The sequence below is a fragment of the Patagioenas fasciata genome, chromosome 17, assembly GCF_037038585.1.
Source record: "Patagioenas fasciata isolate bPatFas1 chromosome 17, bPatFas1.hap1, whole genome shotgun sequence".
NCBI lineage: Eukaryota > Metazoa > Chordata > Aves > Columbiformes > Columbidae > Patagioenas > Patagioenas fasciata.
Genome location: NC_092536.1, coordinates 13,959,060 through 13,975,360, shown reverse-complemented (window position 1 = coordinate 13,975,360; position 16,301 = coordinate 13,959,060). Strand labels below are relative to the sequence as shown.

The window sequence follows — 16,301 nt, the reverse complement described above, 5'->3', positions numbered from 1 at the left end:
ATCCAGCTGTGAGCAGTAGCTTGTCCAAAGTGCACAGACGGTTTCACATCTGCAAGATTGCCCCCTGCAAACGTGTTCTTTGCATTGCCTTTCAGAGACTGGCCCGTGGCCTTGGCACGTGTGATGCCACAGCAGGGAACAGTCAGGACCCTCTGTGGTGTGAAGCTGGGAAGGCAAAGCTGAGCGTGTTCCTGCTTCCCAGTGAGCAACGTTGGTGTTGGGCCACCAGTGGGGACTGAGATGGCAGTGACCATGCCCAAGGCTGCCTTTTCCCCATGCCCTGTGCACATTGTGGCTGACATCCCAGTGGCAGTACCTTTGGTGCAGAGGAAAAGTCTGGTGGTTAAACCCACCAACTTTCCTTTTCAGACCTGAGCTTTCAAATGGGCTTGTGACCATTGTGTAGCCCCCGTTTTCCCCTTTGCAGCCCCACCACTTTCCACATGCCCCCAGTCCCCTGCCTGGCAGCAGGGCTAGGAAGCAGCATCCTTCGCCCAGCCTCCCCTGCCTCCACATCCCTGTTCCCCCCCTCCGGCTCACTGGACCTGTCTGGAGGGTGCCCAGAAACACAGGGGTGTCCCTGCTCAGCCCCCATGGCTGGAGCAGGAGCACCGAGACCACGTTGACTTGGCTGCAGTGAGTTCTCTTGGGGTGTCCCTCAGCCCCAGGCTGAGCTCAGCATCCCTGTCTGTCTGAGGACGCAGGCTGGGCAGGAGGTCACTCCCAGGTTGGGCAGGAAGCCGAGCTTTGTATTTGCATCCCCTGGCAGCTGTGCCCACCTGCAGCTGTGGCCTTGCTCCGGCTGTTTCTGTAACTTGGATTCCCTTCCCAGCAGCTCTCTCCATCACCCCCATCTGTGCCTGGTGCTCCTCTGCTCTCTTCCCAATGAGCCAGGGCAGGGTCGCACCACCACACCTTTCCCTGCTGTTGCTTTGTGCAAGAATGTGTTTGATTTCTGCTGTTTTCTTGCTTCAGTAAACAGTTTTCTGTGCCTGCAGGCAGCAGATCCCATGCTGCTGCTGCTCTGTTTTCACCAGTTCTAACCCACACAAGGGCAGAATTTGGGCTGTAGCCAGGGAGATAAACTGGTCCCTCTGGTAGCCAGAAAAGCTGCTGAGGATGCTGTGGGGAGGAGGTGGAGGGAGGACTGATGGTGCTCAGGGGGTGCGGTCTGGGCTGGCTGGGGTTGCCCATCCCATGTGTACCAGGTGTCCATCCCATCCCATGGGTACCAGCCATCCATCCCATCCCATGGGTACCAGCTGTCCATCCCATCCCATGGGTACCAGCCGTCCATCCCATCCCATGGGTACCAGCTGTCCATCCCATCCCATGGGTACCAGCCATCTGCCCCGTTCCATGGGTACCAGTTGTCCATCCTGCTCCCAGTGCAGCTGCTGCCTGTGCCAGCACCCTGCAAGAGTGGCGTGAGGCTTTCCATCACACCACCATCTGCAGTTCCTTTTTTTGGATTTCAGGCTGGAAATGCCCCACCAGGTACTTGCCTCCCTGTTGGACTGTGTTTTGGAAAATATCAGAGAAAAAAAGAAGCATTGGTCCTATAGTATTTCTGAAGACCAAACTAAGGAAAAAATACATTGTTTTGTCAACGGTTCAAAAACCCCCGCAGCTGTTTCAGCGAGCAGGACCGCACGGCGGGGCAGCGGGGAGTTGTGTGATATGAGGTGCTTGTCACCACCCTGCCGGGACGCGGCCGGGCTCTGCTCCGTGGGAGAAGCCCCAGCTCATGTGTGCACTGGGGCTGCTCGCAGCGTTCGAGCGCAGGGCTGTGATGGTTGCTGCAAGGACACGGCTCTTTCCCCTCGCAACTCCCCCTGCTGCTGCAGCCAGCGTCCTTGCAGCCAGCGCTGCAGCACGGGCTGCCGGCACACCTGCCACCGGTTCATGGCTCCCCTGCCTTCGGGACACGCAGAAAGCAGCTTCCAGCTGCGAACGCTAAAATGGAGTAGGGTGGGGAAAGCCTGAGATATATAGGTAGGGTTAGAGAAATATATAGGAAGGGTTTGGTTGGGTCAATGCACCCAGAAATGAGAGGAGCACTTGCTGTTTTGTGGCTGGGTGTGGATAACGGTTGCTGGGAACGTGGGGATTTGGGGGTTTGAAAAGGCATCCAGTGCCTTGGGAGGCAGGAGGCGGTTCCCTGCACCCTGACCCCACACACAGCCCTGCAAACAGCAGCACATGCACCGCAGAGACAGACTGTAGACCTTCCTGTCCTGGAAAGGGCCTGGGGAGGGGGTTCACTCCAAAAAGAGGGGGGCAGGAGGGGCTCTGTACAGATGCACAAAGCTGCTGCTATGGAGGCTGCAACAGCCGCTCCTGCAATAGCTGTGCAGGTGCCCGGGGGCTTTGCAGAAGCCTGCAGCTGGCAACAGCTGCACGCGCATCCAGCCCTGGGTCCAGCACAGCGGCAGAGCGCCGGCCGCGGGCGGCAGCGTGTTCTGTGCCACCGCCACAGCGTCCTGCACGGGCTGCAGGGGCAGCCCCGGGCCGGCAGCACATCCTCCCCAAAATACCAGCGGCGCAGCTGCTGCCTGTGCCAGCACTGCTTTTAAACACCAGCAGCCCTGCCCCTGTGCTGCAGCCATGCTCCCTGCTCCCCCGGGCGGTTTTCAAGGCCTGGGAGTCGCAGCTGGAGAAAAGTCAGTGGGGGAACATCTCTGGGAAGCCTGAACTTCACCCCTTTGGCTTGGCGGTGGCTCACCAGAAGCAGAGGAACAGGCTCAGGGAAAAAGCAGACCCTGCCTCAGCTGCTGGGCAGGAAAGCCCAGAGATGCTTGTGGTCCTGCAGAGCCCAAAACAAGCCCCCAAAATCCTGCTCCCAATTGGAGGCAGCGAAAGCCTGCAGGGTGCAAGCCCCCCAGAAGCAGATGTCAGGTTGGGGAGAGACTCTCCCAGAGCTGCCATCCCACCTCACAGTGTGCTCCAGGACTCCCAGCTCCTCCAAGCCCAAACCCACCACAGCTCCACAGCTTCTCCATCCCCAGCCCAGGGAAGTTTGGCCTCACCTGCTGCAGCCCATCCCCAGCTCCTTTCCCCAAGCCCTGGCTCAGGCACCCAGGGCATTGAAGCACAGCCTGGGGACAGATGGTGTTGCCCAGCAACTCCAAGAGAGAGACAGAAGCAAGAACACTTACGATTTAATCATCACAGATCTCTGCAAATCCAGTGTACGGTGGAGCTGAGTGTTGGCCCAGCTCTGGTGCTCCCATGCAGCCACCACCCCTGGTCATCACTGGGGCCAGGGAGCGCAGGCAGGGCAGGACCAGTGCAGGAATGGGGCAAGAACAGCGCGGGGATGGGGCCAGCCTGCTCCCCTCGCCCGTCCTGCCCCGCTGGATGTGTGCTTGGGGCTGGGGCACCCTGGGCAGCTTCGGTGCTGCTCAGCCTGGTGCGATGCTCCTGCCCAGGACCTGCCCAGCCAGGGAACCCTGGGACGGGCTGCGGGGACATGTCCTGCCCTGCTCAGTGACTCTTCAGTGGTCACTGTGGCCTCTGCTTTGGCATCTACCTCCACAGAGGCAGCAGAGACCAAGCCCTGGCAGAAGCTGGAGGAGGTTCTGACCAATGCCAGCTGTCCCCAAGCCACCCAGCTCACGCTGGACCTGAGTCCGTGGCACAAAGCAGGTGGACAGATCTCTGTGCAATCCTGCACCGGGAGAACCCTGGAACGGTGTTCACCAGTGTTGGGGGGTGGTAGGGGAGCTCCAGCATTTCCCCTGAGACAGCCCAGGGCGAGCACTGCTCCAGAACCCCTGGGTGGGCAGAGGGACAGCCCTCGGGCAGCCCCGGCTGGGACAACCCCACAGCAGTGACCTCCAGAACAGCAACAAGAATGTGTCCCCTCCCATGACAAAGGGTGCGGAGGGGGGGAAACTGCAGCAGAACCAGGACGGGGAATGGCAGCAGTGGTTGTAGGTGAAGGCACAGGAGGCCCCCGGCTGGATGCCAGGGTTGGGTTAGGGGCTGCGGCGGAAGAGGCTGCCGGCCAGGAGCCGCCTCTTCACCTCCCTCCAGAGCAGCTCCCGCTCCCGCTTCGTTCTCTGGATGAAGCCCCTGTTCTCCAGGGCCCTCCGGGACAGGTAGGGCAGCACCTCGTCCACCGGGCCGTAGGGCACGTACTTGTAGACAGGGAAGCCAGCCTGACCTGGAGGGAGAGGAGCTGGTCAGGGAAGCAACGAGAAAGAAAGAAAAAAAGCAAAAAAGAAAAGGGGGAGGGGGAAGCGAAAAGAAAACCAAGAAAAGTGGAAGAAAGAGGAGAAAAAAAGAAAAAAAAGGACAAAAGCCTCCCCTGTCTCCCAGCTCTCCGTGCCCCTCAGCTGTGCCGATGGAGGGGGCACCGTGGCTGGAGCGCTGGGGCTGTGGTTGGGCACCTGGGGCCCCTGGGAGCGGCACCAGCCGGACACAGCCCGGACTGCCCGGGAGCAGCGTGTCCCCGGCACAGCGCCGCAGCTCGGCAACGCGCAGGGCGAGCACGCTGGGGTCACCGGGAGCCCTGGGAATGTCGGCAGCCAGGGCTGGGCCAATTCGAGAAGCGTTCAACCAGAAACATCAAGTTAACACATTTTTCCAGCATGAGCAGAGGAGGCTGCGGACAGGCAGCCAAACCCGCCCGCGAGGGGAACTCCAGGACAGAGCAAGGTCCAGGCTGGAGCACTGCCCAGCTCCTGCGGACACCGGTGCGGGCAGGGGATGGGTGCTGACCCCAGCCAGGGCGCCTTGGCCCTCGCACGTCCCTCTGTCCCTGGGCGCTCTGCTCCGCTGCCTGGGCTAGCGGCGCAGGAGAGGACAAGCGGCTGTTGCCACCACAGCAGCAGAGCCCAGGACTCAGTGTGCACCTCCCGACAGGCAAAGCAATGCTCCAGACCAAGCAGCTATGCGAGGGGTTTGCGGGCTGCCGGGATCAGGCTCTGCCCCAGTTAGGAGCACCCTGATCTCAGGTCATAGCCCAAAGCAGGAACCTCCCTGCCCAGCCATCACAGTCTCATGGGGTTCCAGAAGACTAATGCGATTCTCCATCTACACCCTCATCTACGTCCCCCCATGTGGGGGTCACAGCACTCCACACAGCTGGGAAAGAGGCAACAAAGCACTGTCCTCGGCCAGCACTGCCCTGACAGCTCCCGGCCTGGCTCCCTCCCTCCTTCACATCCCCAGCAGCTGCTCAGGGAGATCCCAGGGGTCAGGCTGGGGCAGGAGCACATCTGCCAAGCCCCCTTCTCCCCGCACTCACCCAGGGGGAAGGTGATCTGGTCACACATGCCCAGCAGCTGCCCGAAGTACACCTTCTTCTCTGAGGGATGGATCCCAAGCTCCATCATCCTGCAAGCCAAGCTTCAGTGTTGGGGAAGAACAGAGACAGCGGAGCAGACGGGGCAGCGCATCCCACCAGAGGAGCGGGGACCATCTCCAAGTACGAGAGCACGGCACTGACCACGTCCCAGACAAATGCTGGGATGTGAGGACTTGAGGCATTTGTTTTGAAAACAGCTTCTGGGCTGGGGAACGGGGCCAGCTCTGCAGGCCCTGGGGGCACCGTGCTGCACTCCAGCTGAAGCCCTGAGCACCCGATGGGAGCTGGGATCCCACTGGGTGAGCACACAGGAGGCCTGAAAAGCCCCAGCACATCTCACCGCAGCTCTGCTGGGTCCCCCCATCCCTCAAGCCCATGGTCCCTGCCACACCACACTGCCTCACCCACCTGCGCAGGGTGAACTTCACCGTGTCCTCATTGTGAGATGCCACCATCACGTTGACTTTCGGGCTGTGCTTGATCTCCTCCAGGATATAGTCCAGGCACCTGTCAGACAGTACAGGGCTGTGTGGCGAGGCTGCTCAAGGCCATGCCCGGTGGGATGGGAGGGAGGAGCGTGGCTGGGGCTGCGGTGTGTGTACCTGTGGTACATCTCGCTGGTCTTCTCATAGCTGGGGTTGATGGGATCATCATAGCCAATCTTGGCCGCCCTCTCCCGCTCCTGTTCCATGTAGGCACCGCGGACCAGCTTGGTGCCGAAGTGCCAGCCCTCCCGGCGTGACAGCTCCAGGTCCACCGCCACGTTGTCATAAGCCTCCTGGGAGCAGATGGAAGAGATGGCACAAGGTCAGCGCACCAGGTGCCACAGGATAAAAAGCATATTAAGCTACTGGAGAGTGTTCAGAAGAGGCTACAAAGCTAGTGAAGGGTTTGGAGTGGAAGCCGTATGAGGAGCGGTTGAAGTCACGGGGTTTGTTCAGCCTGGAGGAGACTGAGAGCAGAGCGCACGGGGCTGCAGTTTCACCTGGGGAGCAGGAGGGGCAGGGCTAAGCTCTTTGGTGACAGTGACGACCCAGGGAATGGCAGAAGATGTACCAGGGACGGTCAGTGGGACATGAGGAAAAGGTTCTTCCCCCAGAGGTGCTGGACACTGAACAGGCTCCCAGGGAGGCGTCACGGCCCAACCTGACAGTGTTCAAGATGAGACTGGACAACGTCCTCAGACACACGGTGTGACCTGTGGGGTGTCCTGTGCAGGGACAGGAGTTGCACTTGATGATCACTGTGGGTCCCTCCAGCTCAGGACAATCTGTGATTCTCTAACTGCCCCATAACTGGCGGCAGCCAGCCTGGCATTGTGCCATCGCATCGCCAGGGCTGCAGGAGCTCAGGTCTCCATCAGCTGCTCCAGCAGGTCCTTCCTGCCCAGCCAGACCTCACCTTCAGGTAGCACTGGTGGGTGTTGAAGATGATGGCGCGATCCCTGTTGAAGCGGCGCTGCATCTCCAGGGTGAGGCGGCTGATGGCTGGCTGGAAATAGCTCTGCTCCGCATCCACCATCAGCCTCACGCCCTTCTCCGTGGCTCTCTGGGGGTTCAATGACATGCATGTCGGGTTCACGGGGCTGCCTGCTACGTGTCTCCCAATCTCTGCCAGCGCCCACGCCCAGCTCCCCCAGCCTCAGTGTCCCCAACCTTGGCAAGGACATCCATCCGCTGCAGCATCCGCTTCATCTGCAGATCCTCCTCCTCGGTGAAGCGCGAGAGCAGAGGCTCAAGCTGCCCAGTCTGAAACGAGAGCAGCTTGTGGGACCTGCCTGTGGCCAGTGCTGCCCGCGGGGCAGGAACAGCCCGTCCCCAGGGCTGCCCCCATGCCAGCGCCCCAGCACAGCGCACAGGCTGCCTCCCCGCCAGTCTGGGGGCTGCTGGTGGGTCACAGCACGGCCAGGTTCTGCCAGCACGGGTGCCAAACAGCACCGCGGCCACCAGCAAGCACCAGCCACCCCAGGTCCCAGTGCCCTCCCCACGGGGCCGCTCTGGGAGCAGCACAGATGGGTGCCCACCTGTATGTTGGGGATGAGCAGCAGCTTGGAGAGCTTGGTGCGGCTGTCAATCAGGCTGTTCCAGTCCAGCAGGTCCACAGTGCTGGGAGCAGAGAGACTGGTCTGTACTGGGGTCTTGCAGAGGTAGCGGGGGTCTCTACCAGCTCGTGGCCCCCACCAGCAAAAGCAGGGTGCATGGAACGTGCCACCCTGACCTGTCTTGTCACTGCTACCCAAACCTCCTCTATACTTGGTCGCTGTGCTGAGCCCAGGCACAGGGACAGGGAGCCCCGTGTCCCCACCCCGCAGCACCCCAGGTCACAGGCAGCTCACCCGCTCACGCCCAGCTCCTCGCCCGTGAACCAGCGCTGGCTCTCCGCCTTGGTTGCGACACTGAGGTTGGCCAGGGCCTCCTGCCACCAGAAGGAGCATCAGTACCAAGGGGCTACGGGGGTCTCACTGCTTCAGGCTCGGAGGTGTCCCAGGCCAGGGCTGCTCTAGGACCTCTGCAGCCACCGGCCACCTCCAGCAGCACAACCCCGGCAGCACAGCCTCCTGCCTTGGACATCACCTGCAGCTTCTCCGCCTCCAGCTTCATCTCCAGCACTGCCCGCCCCGCCTGGCCCTGCTCCGCAGCCATTTGGTGGAAGAACCTCCGCCACTTCACCAGCACCTCTGAGAACTGCAGCTGTGGGGACAGAGCTCGAGGTGACACACTCGCGCTGGAGCCTCTGGTTGCGCCAGGACTTTGCAAGATCACACCCAGCCTGAGGCAGATCCTGACCCTATAGCAGGAGCCAAGCCCAGCAGCGCAGACCCCCGTGCCCCATCCTGGGACTTTTAAACTTCTGAGTTCTTCATGTGTCCCCAAAAGCTGAGGTAGGGTCTCCAGGGTGGTCTTAGGGATGCAGGGAACAGCCTGTGGGTGCCCAGCCCTCTCTGCAGCAAGCCCAGCACCCCCAAGCACTTCCCTCCACAGCCTGCCCCCCGCCGCCCCCTGTTCACAGCCCTGGCACTCACCAGGAACTGAGGTCTGCCCAGCGCTGTCAGCTTGATGGCCGAGAAGCCGTCCTGCGAGCTGGCACCTGCATGGAGCCACAGACACACGGCTGGCGGGCACGCAGGAGGTACCCGAGGCAGAGTGGGGGCTGCAGGGTCCCTGTGGTCCCCAAGCACAGTGGGGCTGCTCAGGACACGCAGAGCACTTACTTGAGGCATCAATGCAGCTGAGGAACGTCTCCATGTGTTGGTCGCACTTGGCCTCACTGGCATAGAAATATGTGCGAGCGCTGATGACTCCACCACGGCGATCCCCAAATCCCTGATGCGCTCGGTATTGCTTCTCCCGTTGTTCTGCTCCTGGGGTGGAAGAGGATGGAGATGGGCCACACAGCCCTGACGAGCTCCTACAAGCATCCCCAGGAGCTTTTGCTGCGGGTGCGGGGGAGAGGGGCTCCAGGTTGGGCCTCAAAAGAGCGGCCGAGGGCTGAAACGCTCCCTGCCTGCTCCGTGCACGAGCGGAGGCTGAGCCTTTGCTGAGGAGCAGGGTTGGCCGAGAACCAAGATGTTCTTCATTCAGCTCATGTTTTGAGGTTGTGGGGGCTGAGTCCTTCCCCCACACCAGGCCCAGCTGAGCTGGACCTTCAGGCTGTCTCCTGTCAGCAGGAGAGGCTGGGTCACTCACCTCCCATCTCCTTCTCGGCTGCAGAGGTGCAGGAGCTAAGAAGAGAAACAGGGAAGGTAAGGGCCAGGTCAGTAACCCCCCACAACCCCCTGCTGGTGGCCGGGGCAGCTCGGAGGCTCCCCTAGACCCTGCTGTTCCCTCGCCATCCCATCGCCAATGGATCAAACGCTGCTCAGGACAAGCTCTGCTGGCAGGTCAGATGCCCCAAACCTACCCATGGAAAGCAAGGGGCTTTCAACACCCAGCAAGTGTCAGCAGGAGGCGCTGGGGCAGCACAGGGAGATGCTCTGTCCCAGGTCCGGAGCTGTTCTCAAACGGCACAGCCCAGGACAAGGCCAGCCCTGCTGCGGCTGGGTGCTCCACCTCCAGCACACCAGCCCAGTCCTCACGGTGGTGGCACCAACCTCAACCCAACGCCTCCCTGCCTCGCAGGCCACAAAGCAAGGAGCTCCTCCAGGCCCAGGGCGCGCCAAGTGCAGGATGCCCTGCTGCAGGTCCTCAGTGCCTCGGCATCGGCCAACAGCGTACAAAGAAAGCTTCAGCTTCAACTCAGATGACCTCAGATGTAATTCCAAACCCAGGCTCTTTGCTGCAGAGATAACAGGGCTCTGACAGCCTGGGGGATGCCGGCCAAGTCATGAGATCCTCCTTGAGCAGCTAAGCCTTCCTGTCGACACCGACACCCCGCAGCCAGCGCCGAGCCGGGCCTCACCCAGGAGCACTGCTGGTGCCTGGCGAGCAGCCCTGGGTGACGGCAGAGCCACCTCCTCCGGGAGATCTCCCCCTCAGATCCACTGTCCCAAAACTGTTTGTGCCAAATGGTGGGGCACGCAGCAAAGCCAGCCGTCCGGAGCCAGAGGACTCGCACCACTGAGCAGAAAGGCACGTGGCATGGGCCCAGAACATGCTGTCCCTCACGGAAACCCTGTGACAGGGATTAGGAGCTGCTGGAAGCATAAATAAGCAGAGACAAGCCTTTCCTCCCGCTCCCCGGAGCCAGGAACAGCCCTGCTGGCTCAAATCTCAGCAAACCCGGGGTGAACTGGGGCAGGAGCAGCCGGAGCTCACGGGCAGCAGTGGCACCACGTCTGGCAGGCTCTGCTGCGGGATTTTGCTACCCTGAGGACAGCGTCTGGAGGAAAGGAAGGAAGAGACATCACACAGCGATGGGATGTGACAGCAAAGCCTGCAGGGGTGGAGGGTCCCCTTGGAGCAACGAGGAGCAGGGGAGGGCTTCAGCCGAGGACGTGTTGAGAGATGGGTCCCGCGGGCAGGGCCCAGCCGCAGCGTGGCTCTGAATCCCAACGCACTCTTTGCTTCTGACACCCGAGACAAGTGGCAGGGAGCGAAGCCTCCTCCGACCTGCCCAGGATGAGCACACAGCTCAATAAGCAAACAGCACCCTTGAATTTGAAGTGTTTTGTGTTCCTGAAGACAAACACACCCTCTCCAGCAGCATTCCTGCCGCATGACTGTACTGAGCCCTTCCCCCGGAGCGGGCATTCGAGGCACTGCCATGGTGCTGCTTTATTGTTCCGCAAAACACAGGAAGGTCCTTCCAGCTGAAGAAATCGCTCTTCCTGGACATCAACTGCTTCCTTTGCAATACTGGTCTCAGTCAGCAGAACCACTCCGAAAACCAGCAAAGGGCCTTTTAACCCAGTTTATAACTGGCCACCCCTTCTGCAAACGGAGAGCAGGTCTCCTGGAGCAGGACACATCTCCAGCACTGCCCAAAGGCGTCTGCTGGCTGTTAGCAGGAAGGAGCCCCTGCAAGGCACACTCAGGACCTGGGAGCTCACACCCACCCAAAGTAGGCAAAAGTGGGTCCTTCAAGCGCCGCAAAGAGGGTTTTGGAGACTCGATGCAGCCTGCTGAATTGCTGGGAAGAGTAATGCAGCTGACACAGCAGACTGAGGCTTTCAAAAAGTTTTGGTCAGGCTCAAATAAACTGTCTCGGGAGAAGCACAGAGGTCCCCCTGTCAGAAATAAGTAGGTGATAATCTACTAATCTAACCTTTGGTTCTGGAGGTTAGAAGAAGGGTGCCACAAGCACAACATATTTTCTTTGCTCATCAGCAAATGGGGCTGGGAAAGCACAGGAGGGAACACCAGGGAAAAGTTGTCCCTGAATTACCATGTCCAAAGGAAAACTCATGGCCACAAGAAGCCATGGGTGATGGGTAGAGCCGGAGCTATGGGTGATGCTTAAAGCCCTGTAGGTAGGAATAATGCCAAGCTCTCGGCAGAATAAAGTCTTTTAAGCATGCAGCACGTGAGCTCCCAGCACGCAGCAGCCCAGGGCCACCGCAGGACCCCCCTCCTTGCACAGCTCCAACCTCCACAGAAACTGGCCCGTGATCCCGGGCAGCCGTGGCACAGGCAGAGCACTGAGGGCAGGAGCACAGGGGAGGTGGCAGCTCTGCAAGGCCGATCAGCCAGGCTGGATCGCAATCCCACGTGGGGCGGATACCAGGTGCTTGCACAAGAAACCTCTACGGGAAGTGAAGCCCACACACTGCATGGCAGAGCTGTTCAGAGTGTCTGACTGTCCCTGCCCATGTGAGGACAACCCCAACCCATGGGCCAGCAATGTCCCCGAGGCTGCAAGGGGATCACAACCATCTCCATGATGGGGGGGCTCCTTGTTTCATCCCACAGGGAGCAGGAGCCCCTGCCTGGCTGTAGCATCACCTCTCCACACCCCCCAGGGCTGCAGCCATCCCAGAGCAGCCCTGGGAGCAGAGCAGCACCCAGGACACCTCGCTCCAGCTGTGTCACCATGGCCGGGCAGCAGCCTCCAGCACAGAGCAAGGACCCCTGGCCTGGCTGCCAGAGCTCTGGGTGCAGCCCGGGCAGGACGAGCCGGTGCCTGCTCACACTGTGAGGCTGTTCCCGAGCAGACAGCGCCACAGGGAGCGGCCAGGGCCCATTGCTGGGGACAAGAGGACATTTCCCTGCTGGTATCCCCGGCTGGCTCCAGAAGAGCAGGCTGCACTGGTAAACCAGCATGGGCTGCCTGGGGGAAACAACAGCAGATGGCACCAGGAGGCAAAAAAACTCGCTGGCTGCATCTGGTTTGTACCGCTGCTTCCCAGCTGGCAGCAAGGTAAAGCCCCAGAGCACTCACAGGAGGGAAGGATGTGGCTCCAGAGTCCAGCAGCCACCAGCCCTGGACCACTCATCCCCCTCAACCATACACAGCCCAGCTCAGCACCATCCCTGGCAGAAGCATCAGTAATTTGAGGGTTTGCACCAGAATGGAGCCAAGGAGGACAGAGCAATGTTTGGCATACGGCAGGGTCCAGCACAGCTCTTCTGATGCCACACACACCTCCCCTGGGCTTTGTCCCTGCTCCATGGCATCCCAGGGTGATCGCCAGCATGGCGTTTTTGTCCCCCTGCTCATTTGTTGGAACAAATGGCACTGGTGCCCAGGCAGGGTGGCACTGGGAGGCATGAGGACGGAGTCCAGTGTGTGGCTTTGCCAAGCGATCTTGGGTGAGAGTGACACACTCAGGACAGGCAGCACTCATCTAGTGATGAGTCCACACATGCAGCCCCCAAAATCTGCCCCAGGGGGACCAACACAGCCCAGACAGCTCACAAACCACCGACACCCCCTGTGAGCAGGCAGAGCACGGGTGCAGGCAGGGCCAGCCTGTGAAAGGCCTTGCTGGTCACCCACAGGGAAGCGCTTGGCACAGGCACAGCCAGACCAAGAAGCAGCAATGGCAGCACCAGCAGCACCGGGTCAGGCGGGGCCAGCGTGGCCCCGTGGAACGCTGAGCGATGTGCCTGGACCTGCGTGCCCAGGGAAGAAACCGACCACTCTGAGACCAGCGCTGCTCTGCGCCTCCAGAAGAGCCGGTCCACACCCCCACAGCAGGGCTGCAGGGGGGTATTTTGAAGCTCTTATATAAGCAAAACGAAGTTTGCAGCTCAACCTGCGGGAGGCTGGGATGGGCACAGCCCTGCCTGCCCCCCCGGGCAGCCCCCACACCCGCTGCCAGCCAGGGACTGCAGGCAGCAAGGGACAGTGTCACCCGCTGCGGTAAGCAGCGGTCCCGACAAGCAACACTGCTGGGGAGCAGAGATAAGGCTCCTGGCAGCAGCGGGAGGAGCCCAGCAACACCCACCTGGAACCCCACTTGCACATCCCCCCAGCCATTTCCACTGTATTTTTAACACCATGTCACAAGCGTGTGACAGCTGTCCAGCGCCCCCAGCTGTGAACAGGGGTTCAGGGCTGTTGCAGCCTTGCCTGGGGGAGCACTGTGTCTCCAGCCTGCACCCCCCAGCAGGGCCACCCTTGTCCTGGATGGGGGAGACACTGATTGGGTGGGTGAAGTCCCCTGAAACTGGAGCCCAAGGAGTGCAAAACTACTGGCAGCATTGGGCCAACGCCTGCCCTTGGTAGAGCAGGGGAGGGTGGGCAGCAAAGGCTGCCCGCGATGTGGGGAGCAGTGCGGAAAGCGGGTGCAACCTGGGGGAGGCACCACCCCGGCTTGAGGGCAGCGGAGATGGTCATAGTGTCATGGTGGGGGATGGAGGGGACAGGAATGGGGGGTGGGGGCAGAAAGGAGACTAGAGGGGGCAGCAGGGTGGTGGAGGGGCCAGTAGTCCAGGGGAGGAAGAGGAAGTGGGACGGGGGAGCAGCACCCCCAGAGGAAGGGGGAATGGGGGGGTAACCCCACTGTATGCAGGGGAGGGGGCAGCACCCCAGTGGAGGCAGAACAAAGGTGGCAGCACCCCAGCGAGAAGGGGACTGGGGGGGGGGCAGCACCCCGGCGTGGGGTGTGGGGGACACAGCACCGGGGTGGGGAGCACCTCGGGGTGTGCAGGAGGATGGAGGGAGCAGCACCGGGGAAGGGCAGCACCCCGCGTGCTCCGAGGGCGGCTCGGGGGGCGGTGGCGGCTGGGGGACGATGCCGGGCGCGCCGCGCGGGCGGGGCCGTGACGCATGGCAACGGCGGCTCCGCAGCCAATGGGAGAGGGGGGATGGGCGGGCACAGCCAATAGCAGAGCGGCCAAGTCCCGCGCCCGCCGCGCGGTCCCACCGCCCCCCGCCCGCCGGCCCCGCACTCACTCCAGCTCCTGGCGCTCGGCCTGCTCGGTGCTCAGATCCTCCTCCACGCTGTAATCCAGCACGGCGCCCACGCCGAACGCCTGGTTCCGCCGGATGAGCGGCTTGATGGCCTCCTGGTCCTCGCCGGCCACGAACTGCCCGTAGAAGGTCATCTTCATCAGCCGCCCGAACAGCGCCGGCCCCAGCAGCCGCCGGCACAGCTGCAGCAGCTGCGGGACAGCGGCAGCTCAGCGACCCGCCGGCGGACACCGGCCCGCACCGCACACCCCCGGAACGAGGGACCCCAGGCCCGGACCTGCCAGTCCCCCACCGGCTGGGGATGGGTGCCTTCCCGGAGCGGCAGCCCCCCCGATCCGGGTCCGGCAACCCCCGGAGCGACAGCCCCCAGCCCAGCTGGGGACCAGTATCCCTCCTGGAGCGGGCAGCCCCCCAGGCCCGGCACCTCAGCCGGAGCGGGAACCGCCCTGCCCCGGCCCAGCATCCCCCATCCCCGCAGCGCAGCCCCGCCGACCAGGGACTCGCCCCCCCCCCGCCAGCCACCTCTCGGTTGTGCTCCACCAGCGGCCCGACCGCGCACAGCCCCAGCACCAGCAGCCCGCGCAGCAGCTCGGCGCTGCTCTTGCTGCGGAACGCCTCCCGCGTGTCCCCGAAATCCACGGCGGGCGGCGGCCCCCGCTCCGCACCCCGCGGAGGGGCAGTCGGCGGCGGCACCGGCCGGGCTCCCCTGCCCGCAGCCGGCGGCGGAGCGGCCCCGCGGGGCGCGGCGGCGGGCACGGAGCTCGGGCGGCTGGCGGGGACGCCCAGGCGGGCGGCGGCGCGGAGCGCCCGGGCCGTGCTCGGCAGAGCCATGGGCACGGCGTGACCGCCCGCTGCGCGCCGCCGCCTTAAGTACCGTCCTCCCGGCACCGCCCCGCGGGTCCCGCCGACACGGCCGCGCCCGCCGGCGCTGCGGGGCCGCCGCTCCGCCCCACGCCCCGGCTCTGCCGGGTCACCGGGACCGGCACCACGACCGGGACCGGCACCACGACCGGGACCGGCACCGGGACCGGGACCGTCCTGTCCGGCGCAACCCCCTCCCGCAGCCGTCGGTCCCGGTGCCTCCCCCGGGCCCATCCCCTCGGCGCAGCGCGCCCCGGGTCGCATCCCTTCCGGGGAGCCCCAGGGAAGATGTGGAGGGCAGGCGTGGCCTGAGGGGAGCCCCGCGTGGGGCCGAAGGGAGCCCCATCCCCTGGCAGCAGTGCTGGGGAGGGCAAGGAGAGGAGCCCCAGTGAGAGCTCTGGGGGTCCCAAGGGGGCCCTGAATTGGTCCTCATGCCACCAGCGCAGCCCTGAGGGGAGCACCGGGGCCAACCCTGCAGGGCCAAGGGGCTCCTGACTGCTTAGCACAGCCCCAGGGAGGGCCAAAGGGTGCCCCCAAAGCGTCCCTGTCCCCTTGCAGCAAACCCTGGGGCAGGCTGTGGCATGACCAGCCCACAGAGCTGGGGTGCCCTTGGGGAGGGTAACTCAGACCCAGGGGACCTGTCATAGAAGAGTTGCTCCTCCTGGTCTGTGCATGAATGATTTGGGGGTTTCAGCTGAATTCTCATTCGTTTGGTCAGGGTTCATGGGTGCTGGGGTGCTTGGGGCAGCTTGAGCTAGCAGACCGCCCCCCTTGGCACGGGCTGGGGCTGTTGGGTTTTGCCTGCCCCACAGAGCCCCACCACAGAGGCTGGCAGGGCCTCGGGAGGTTCCCAGGCAGGACCGAGTGTCTGTGCTGCTCCTGGCAGGTGCTTGCCTGAGCTGTTCCTCCAGGCACAGCCGGCGCTGGACTTCAGACACCACCCAGCACCTCCCTGGCACCCCGTGGCCAGATGTGCTCTGGACTCTTGGCCTGGGGAGCAGAGAACCGGGAGTTCTCTTCCTTTTTGCAGGACTGTTTTGCAGCAGCATCACAGCTGCATCCCCTCTCCATGCCCATGTCCCCTCTCCATGCCCATGTCCCGTCTCCATGCCCATGTCTCCTGTCCTGGTTTGACTGGAATTGAGTTAATTTTCTCCACGCAGTTAGAATCTTTCTCTCCTTTGCAGCCAGCACAGCCTTCTGTTTAGACTCACTATGAGAATACTGAGATTCCATTGCTTTCCTCTGGGATAGTTACTGTTTTCTTCTCAGTAGCTGGACTGTGTTTTGGAAGTCAGTATGAACGGAATGTAAGAACTCACTGATATATTCA

General features: G+C 62.5%; 1 protein-coding gene across 3 annotated transcripts; it reads right to left on the bottom strand.

Moving 5' to 3' along the window:
* Positions 1-3,145: 3,145 nt before the first annotated feature.
* On the bottom strand, positions 3,146-14,937 carry PRODH (proline dehydrogenase 1). Of its 3 annotated transcripts, none has more exons than XM_065851633.2 (14): positions 14,630-14,937; positions 14,090-14,298; positions 9,001-9,035; positions 8,526-8,675; positions 8,337-8,401; positions 7,888-8,004; positions 7,650-7,729; positions 7,338-7,419; positions 6,970-7,062; positions 6,716-6,862; positions 5,917-6,092; positions 5,723-5,821; positions 5,255-5,343; positions 3,146-4,168 (listed from the first exon to the last, which is right to left on the bottom strand). In XM_065851633.2, the coding sequence occupies exons 2-14, from the start codon at positions 14,245-14,247 to the stop codon at positions 3,981-3,983; spliced, it is 1,479 nt and encodes a 492-aa protein (XP_065707705.2). In that variant the 5' UTR covers positions 14,248-14,298; positions 14,630-14,937; the 3' UTR covers positions 3,146-3,980. The 3 variants fall into 3 exon arrangements, with proteins under 3 accessions (XP_065707705.2, XP_071672026.1, XP_071672025.1); XM_071815925.1 differs by lacking the exons at positions 14,090-14,298; positions 14,630-14,937 and adding exons at positions 9,405-9,589; positions 9,713-14,060; XM_071815924.1 differs by lacking the exons at positions 14,090-14,298; positions 14,630-14,937 and adding exons at positions 9,405-10,362; positions 10,445-14,060.
* Positions 14,938-16,301: the final 1,364 nt, after the last annotated feature.